At 39.8% G+C, this 7,726-nt stretch overlaps 2 protein-coding genes across 2 annotated transcripts; both read right to left on the reverse strand.

The window, feature by feature from the left end:
• Nucleotides 1-15: 15 nt before the first annotated feature.
• LOC110753135 (Transmembrane amino acid transporter family protein) lies at nt 16-2,573 on the reverse strand. The gene is made up of 6 exons (XM_021953947.2): nt 2,211-2,573; nt 1,676-2,059; nt 947-1,446; nt 774-865; nt 595-663; nt 16-490 (listed from the first exon to the last, which is right to left on the reverse strand). Exons 1-6 carry the CDS (start codon nt 2,384-2,386, stop codon nt 392-394), a joined length of 1,320 nt encoding a protein of 439 aa, XP_021809639.1. The 5' UTR covers nt 2,387-2,573; the 3' UTR covers nt 16-391.
• A 1,520-nt stretch (nt 2,574-4,093) lies between these two features.
• On the reverse strand, nt 4,094-7,364 carry LOC110753134 (uncharacterized). Its single transcript, XM_021953946.2, has 2 exons — nt 6,262-7,364; nt 4,094-5,622 (listed from the first exon to the last, which is right to left on the reverse strand). The coding sequence occupies exons 1-2, from the start codon at nt 6,964-6,966 to the stop codon at nt 4,339-4,341; spliced, it is 1,989 nt and encodes a 662-aa protein (XP_021809638.2). The 5' UTR covers nt 6,967-7,364; the 3' UTR covers nt 4,094-4,338.
• Between the last annotated feature and the right edge of the window lie 362 nt (nt 7,365-7,726).

The following is a 7,726-nucleotide window of genomic DNA, read 5'->3' on the forward strand; positions in this document are numbered from 1 at the left end:
TTGTGGCAACAACAATTATCAAGGGGAAAGAAAGAACCGATTTATTCCTCTCTGACATGCAACAACTTCTCCTACCATATTCAATATTATTTGCAGTTCAACTAATCTGATCCCTTTTCTTTTCTTGCGTAGTATTGTGTTTACACAGACTACTAATTCGTATTAAATAAATAATAAAAAAGTTAACAATACTACTGGACGTGTTTAGCCATAATTATTCTGCAACAGCTCAAGGAAGCCCTCATGAGTCATATCCTATCATGTTCCTTGGAGGTACAAAAGTCAAACTTCCAATGCCAACTGCTGTGATGATGGCCTCATCAACATGATCATCTACTTTTGAGCTTGAATATATTAAGATGAACTCTTGTTGCATATATAAACTAGTAGTTCATGAGAAGAATTTGTAGGTTTTTGCTTGCAGAATGATATTTCTTAGGGCTCCAATGGGTGCTACAATCATCAACGTAACACCAAGTGTAATGCATAGCTGAAATGTTTGAATGAACAAGAAAAAAGAAAGGTCAGCATTGTGAATGAGCCTAAAGATCATAGCTAGAGGAAATTAATCGAAGCAAAACCAGCGCAACGTACCCAGTTCATGCACCAAGATAGACTGAATCGTCTTGGTTTGTAGAGGGAAAGCCACATGATGCAGGGAAGCTGCAAATTTTAAAGAACCATTACAAAGTTAAGCTCTATTTGGATCTTTAGAATTAGATTGTATAAACAGCACACATGATGCAGAGCAATGAATCTTTTAATTTGCTTACGAAATATGTGGTTGGGGCGAAAGCAAATCCCCCAAAGAATCCCAGAAGGCCACTGAAGAAAGGGATGGCCATACCAACGACCATGGTAAATGCTGCAGATTAAGAACAAACTATGATCGGTACTGAATTATTGGCATGGAACTTGAAAAAGTTCACTTAAGTAATGGACTTACCGACGTATGTAGTGCGAGTAACAAATCGAAGGGCGAAAGAAGGCGTGAAGTTCATCTTCTTGACCAGAAAAGTTTCAACCATGTCAAACACTCCCATTGCAAACACTTGGTAGCTTCCAATGACATGGACCACAACAAACATGTTAGCAGCTGCAATTAGCCAAACGGGTTTCTCTAATGAGATGAGGATGTTGTCTTCGACTTTGTTTCCGTAAACCCAGTAGCCAACAAAAGAAACAGGGAAGTAGCACAAAGCAACCACAATGTATGCCACAATCACTCCTTTCCACATGGGACCCTTGGAAGGCTTCTCCGGCGTAGAGGGAATGGTTGCTTGGATCTCCAAAACCACATTGTGACCGGCGTAGGCAAATGCTATGTCTCCCAACCCGCTGAAGAAGTTAAAGACAGCTCCAGAATTGGTTTTAGCTTTGTAGCTGTAGTCCACGTTTGGTTCAACCCCCTTGTGTAAAGCAGCTCCCCATGCAATTGTTGAGTAACTGCATAGGATCCATCCTCAGACAATAAATTGTAAGTAAGAAATCAGATAATCGATTATACTAAAGTCACAAACAAAATTTCCAATTTTAGTCACCAAATGATCCTGTGCTGGTGTCTAAATATTTTGGGGATATGTTTTATAGTTGGTATCTCTAGCATTACCTCAAGGACAAAAGTTCCATGTATACAATTGTGGTGATGTTTCATTGACTTGAAGAAATGAATTACCTCAAGGACATGACTGCTGCAGCCAGTGAGATACCAGAGATGGAGTTGAAGTTGGGGAGATGGGAGAGAACAAAGTGGGAAGAAGCAAAAATCATAATCCAGTAGGATGTCCTGATTTTTTTGCAACTTGGACAAATCACATCATGGAACTTCTCCAGTGATTTTCCTCCTGTGACCATATACACTACGTTGACACCAACTTCCACAACTAGCTGTTGGGGTACCACAATCCACAGCCCCAGCTTCTCTCCAAAGGCATGCTGCCCCAGCTCATGGTACCTATCAAACCGCTTCCCGGGCACCATTTCATGCATCTCAACCATTTGCCACAGTGTGTATAGGGTGATGATCCATGACAGAATCATAATAGCCACACCAGGACCCCTATAATTTTCCCAGAAAAGAAAACATAAAAAACAAAAACAAAACCATCCAAGTTCTGCCATGAAATATAGCAAATTATAGGGATGAAAGTCATGAAATGACATGAAATGAAGCAAACACATGCATATGTAAATAAATATCATGTACATACCATCCAAGTTCTGACATGGCATAAGGAAGGCTGAGGACGCCAGCCCCAACCATGGCAGTGACATTGTGGAAAGCAGAGTACCACCATTTGGCATTCCTAGCAGAAGTGATGGGAAGCCAATCATCAATCTGCTTCTGCCTGGCTGTGGCATCTTCGACATCATTGGCTTGAACCATTTTTTACTTTTCTTTCCAGGCTTCAAGAAAACTAAACAGATTTGGAGAAGGGAAAAAGGAAATAGTGAAGAGCAAGCAATTGTCCTGTATACTCACCCAAAGCCATCATCTTTATATTTGTTGTTGGAGACATGAAAGAAAGCCAAAATTAGCAAAGTTGGCCAAGTTAGTAAGTTTCAGTTTCTCTTTTGTACTCTAGGATAGGAAAGCCATCCATTTAGCGGAGTTGAGCTGTAACACAGGTTAAATTACCACCAAGCCCCTATTATCTCACTCTTAAGATTAACAAACTTGCTTTACTTTTAACCTCCTGAGGTGTCATCTGTAAAATTATGAGTGCTTAGAAGTTGTACGGCTTCAAAGATTCAGCTTGGTAAAAGTAAAACCGAGCATGGCGGGATTCTATGTCTTGAATCTTGATACATTAAGCCAACCCCAAGTAACAAACGTTAACGTCTCCAAAGACCAAGGGGAGACCTTAGACCCCATGACCAAGGTCCCATGGAGACTCTCATGTCCTTGTCTTTAAGACATGGCTCCCACCATTAGACTCTCATGACCAAGGCCGCTATTATCTCACTTCAAGGCTTCCCATATCCACTCGCTAGCTAATAAGTAGCATTTCTATTTATGTTTATATTTTTTTATTTATTATGTTATCTTTTTGGATAGATCGAATCCTTAATCTATCGTAATCCTAACTATTTTTCTGTTACCATGTACATGTTATTGAGAGTCGGAAGTTAGGATATAACTTAGGTAGTTTTGTTAATCCGAAGTTAAATTTTATGCTCGCATGTCTACAAGTCATGTCGAGAGTGTGCGCATGATGAGGCCCACATTAACACTGCAATCTCCTACTTTTCAAAGTTCCTGTTTGTAACTTAGAAATTTGGATAACCGAATTGGAAAAATAGGAGAAGCGTCTGGTCCTGACTTGAGAATGTCATAATAGGTAAGAACAAAGTCAGCCCATCTCAAATGGCACATGAGTTGCTTGTTGTCCTTTTGGTCAAAAATTGCCTATACCAAGCTTTTTCGTGCATCAAATTCCTGATTGTGAGGATCAGGATACCAAGAATTTCTATAAAGAAGGCATGCATGCATTGTGGCCGGCGTATCAAGTATGAGAACATGTCCAAGCAAAATAAGAAATAAAATTAGTGGACAGCACAATTCAAGCCACACCTAACCACATCATTGTGTGTATGAACATCAATTTCAAGCCAATCTAAGTTTGAAGTCGATTATATACAATGGTAGTTGGTATATCAGATTGCATTTGTTAGCAGATATCAAAGGTTCAAAGAGGCATGAATGACAAAGAAACGCTTCACATTTCTAACCACAAGTTGGCATGAAAAGACTTATAAAAGATGAAAAGAATAACAAGAACAGCAGTGAGAACAGGAAAAGTGCAACCATGTAAGCATTTTATGGCCCTCTGTAGTTTTATGATGGGATATTCAAAGCCTAACGAACCTGAACACTTGGTTGTGCCAAAACTAAGTAGCTTTTTTATGTCAATTTATCAAGAAATATAAATTGGTCGTCTGGAAGTCACTTGTGAAGGGTAACCAGAGAAGATAGGGGAAACCATTTGATCACTATGCAGCATAAATTAAGCTTAGCTGACTCAACCATCTAACAACCAGTGTGCAAGGGCCAAAATTCATACAACACATGAGGTATTGAGGTTTACAAATATGCCAAACACACATCCCTTTCATAACATTTTTTTTAACATTATTCAGACGGCTTTTACACCTTGTATGCAACTATGCATATACTCCACAGATATTATAAAACATGTGATCTAAAGAGGGGAGAAAAGGATAAAGAAAGAAAGAAAGAAACCATATCTATAAAGAAAAGAACTTTTTGAGAACTCACCATAATTCTATTATATCTATAGGTCTAACGAAAAACACCAACTCGTTTGTACAGTCTGATCAAGCAACTAGAGAAGTGGAATGTTTGTAACTCTGATTTGGCCATGCGCAGCTAATTGATTCTTCCGTGTCCAGGCCTTGCGCGCCAACACACAAATATTGGTTTATTATCTTCTTGTTGAACTCACTCTGTTTGAAGTTCACTTGTGGTGCTTTCCCATTTGAGCAAGAGGGTCCTAGAATGTCAACACTCTTCTCTTTGGCAATGAAAGTAGGTGAAGACATAGATGACCTTGACAGAGGACTTGAAAATGAATGAGCTGGAAAAGCTAAATGAGGCTTTGCCTGAATTACACCATGTGTTAGACCAGCAGTAAATTTCATCTTAGTGTATGGGCTTGGAAGAAAACTCCTGGCAGAAAGCGTCCTTTTGTTGTTTGGAAGAGAGGAAGATTTCGAATACATCTGCCGAAGTGGGATTGGATTGTCGTCCAAATCTATACATGAACTAAATGACTCCAAAGAATCACCATCTCCTAAGTCTCTGCTAGATTCCTTTTTTTCTTTCCTCCTAGGCCATTGAAGGAGAAACTTAAGGCGCCTTGCCGCATAATTTACAGAACCTGACTTCTTATTGTTTACTGAGTTGACTGAGCCAAACTGATTTAGCTCGCCTGAGAATTGCACACTTGACTGTTCGCAACTGGCATCAGAAGCATTGTCAATGCCTGCGTATAAGAATATCTCTGCATCAGGAATTCTGAAGGAGGTCCCAGGACTGTTCCCAATACCCTGCATTTTCAAATGGGAAACAAGGGCACTCCTGGCTTTATGATCTTGACACTTGGAGATCCCTCCGGCTGAAATCAATTGCTTGATCAGAAGTTCAGAAGATGCTGACTTTGGCCTTTGCTTGAGAATATCTAGTGGGGTCATGCCATCGGAATCGCGGATATTCAAATGAATTGATGGAACAGTCATGAGGAGTTCCACCAAATTGCATTGAACGTTCTCAATTACAGCCATGTGAAGAGCGGTTCGTCCATCATTGTTTCTAACATTAATAATGTCCTGCGTGTTCACAATATTACCACATACTAATTGCTTAGTGAGCTCGATCTGTTTGTCCAGTCTCCGGAAACCAGGGCTTCGGAAACCAGCAACTGCCAAATGTAGAAAGGTATCACCATAGTTGTTTGATAAAGAAGTTAACAAGGGAGATGCACGAATTAGGACCTCCACCACAGCTAAGTGACCCCTATAAGCGGCCACATGTAAAGCTGTGTTCCCTTGATTATCTACAATGGTGATGATATCAAAGAATGCTATTAGATACTCAACCACCTGCATAAAGAATGATCAAACTTAACATTATAAGTAGTAGTTCAATGTTCAAAAGGATAATTTGAAAATTACGGTTTTTAACAATTATCTGCTTGATCATCAACTGAAGAATGATATATCTCAGGTTCAAATTTAACCAAGCAAGAAAACGAGTATTTCAGTCAAGTTGCAGTGCCTGTGAGGCCATTAAATTTAGTGAGCAGCCATCAACATCATAAAGCCAACTATTTACGAGTGGACGTTAAGGCCAAGCAAACAACTAACCACATAACTGTTTATCTAGAATTTAAGTCAATCAGTGCTCACTCCCTTTTATATGCGCTTTCAAATGAAAGGAGCAACCAAAATATGTCAGTACTATAACTCAAAACAAATAGGCACTTTACATAAATTCAAGTAATAAAAAATAAGTGAGCAAGAAATCTTCCATCTTCTATGAATCTTTTTTAATTAAGCCCCCCACAATTCATGAATGACTGAGTATCAGATCTGCAATACCTTCAATTGCATCAATATTCTAAGAAACGATAAGAGAGTAACTGAAATCTAAGCAATGAAAAGATTGTTCTGAAGCAACTAGGATGTTTGAAAAGCTGTATACATGAAGCATCTAACAAGCATATAACACAAGAGCCTCACCTCAACCTGCCCTCTGCCAGAGGCTGTATGCAAAATAGTAGATCCCTGAGCATCCCTGTAAGCAAAAACATCTTCACAATCCCCAAGGAGATCCCTCAATATCTCCAAATTCCCTCCTCTAGCAGCAGCATGAACCGCACGGTTCATCATTTCCCACTTGAAATTTGAAGTAATATCACCCAACCGCTCTTCCACTTCTCCATTGCTAAGACTAAACCTTGGGGAGACTGAGAAATCAAACAGCAGCCTAAAAACCTCAGAGTTCTTGCTCCTGGCTGCAGCATAAAAGATGTCAGTGACACCGTACTCTCCTTCACCAAAAACAAGAAGAGGATCTCTTTCTAGCAACTCTTTGACAAAACCCACATCCCCAGCTGAGGCAGCAGTGTACAGAAGCCAGCCACCATAGCCAGCCCTGATCAGAGAGTTGTGACCCCTCTGTGCTTGGCACTCATGGAGGAGTCTCTTGGCAACTTGAGAGCGGCATTTCGCAACATCATCAAATTGAGCCTCGTCATCCCAGACAGTTTCAAGGCGCCGAATTCGGCGAAGAGAGGTCAGCTTGATGAGGAGGTTGGTGTCAAGGTGAAGAAGCTCACTGACTAAATCATATAGGCCATTGGCTGCTGCCCAATCAATAGGTGATGCATACCACCATTGGTCTCCAGTGCTCTCCCACCTAAGAGGGAAGTATGAGGGCGGCATTGTAACCCTGAAATTGACTAAAAACACCAACTTTTACAAGAACTCAGTCAAGCACAAAGCTTTCAAATTATACCATCAAGCAAAATAACAACAACAACAGATTTGATGCTAAGAAATGGGGATTGGAGGACTGCAAGGAGAAGAGTCATTATTTATATGCCCAGATGAAGCTATTATTATGCAGCTGATAAAGAGATAAACAGGGTATTCTTAGCCTTTTAGCCTTTTAGGAAGAGAATAAAAGGAACAGTAGAATGAGTGAATGTAAAGAGGAAGCAACATTTAGAAGATAACAAAAGGAAAATGGCCACTTGATTATCATATTTTTGGAGGGTATTTTATATGGTGGAGGGAAAGTTAAGAGACAAAGCATAGAAATGATAGAGATTCGTTTGGGCCCGTGAGAGCAAAGTAGATTTGATAGTGAAATGAGATAAAAGAGTTTTATAATCTTTACATTGGAGACTGGTGGTGACGGACCAAACTAGGAGGTTCACAGATTTGATGAAATTTTAATGGGATTTTTTAGCCACTTCAAGATGAAAGCGAGGGACAAAAATCAAGGGACCGGCGATGGCGGTTGAGTTAGGATCTCACGTCCATTGATTTTTTCTAAAGTCTTTTTCTTTTTCTTTTTTAGGAATTGGTGAAATAGACTTGTGACAAAGAGACCCCCATTTAAAGGGAGAGAAAAAAAAAAGTTAATTTTGTGGGACTACATACATACTTATATATTGTTATAGGGCATAATGGGTAACGG

The sequence above is a fragment of the Prunus avium genome, chromosome 1, assembly GCF_965620075.1.
Source record: "Prunus avium chromosome 1, drPruAviu1.hap1.1, whole genome shotgun sequence".
In the NCBI taxonomy this organism is placed as follows: Eukaryota; Viridiplantae; Streptophyta; class Magnoliopsida; order Rosales; family Rosaceae; genus Prunus; species Prunus avium.

Bases quoted from the DNA above. Each gene is read 5' to 3' on its own strand.
- LOC110753135 (XM_021953947.2), bottom strand. From the start codon at position 2,386: ATGGTTCAAGCCAATGATGTCGAAGATGCCACAGCCAGGCAGAAGCAG. The intron at 1,447-1,675 runs GTAATTCATTTC...GATCCTATGCAG, and splicing joins GCAGCAGTCATGTCCTTGAG to TTACTCAACAATTGCATGGG. The intron at 664-773 runs GTAAGCAAATTA...TAAAATTTGCAG, and splicing joins TCGCCCCAACCACATATTTC to CTTCCCTGCATCATGTGGCT.
- LOC110753134 (XM_021953946.2), bottom strand. From the start codon at position 6,966: ATGCCGCCCTCATACTTCCCTCTTAGGTGGGAGAGCACTGGAGACCAA. The intron at 5,623-6,261 runs GTGAGGCTCTTG...TTCTTTATGCAG, and splicing joins CTGGCAGAGGGCAGGTTGAG to GTGGTTGAGTATCTAATAGC.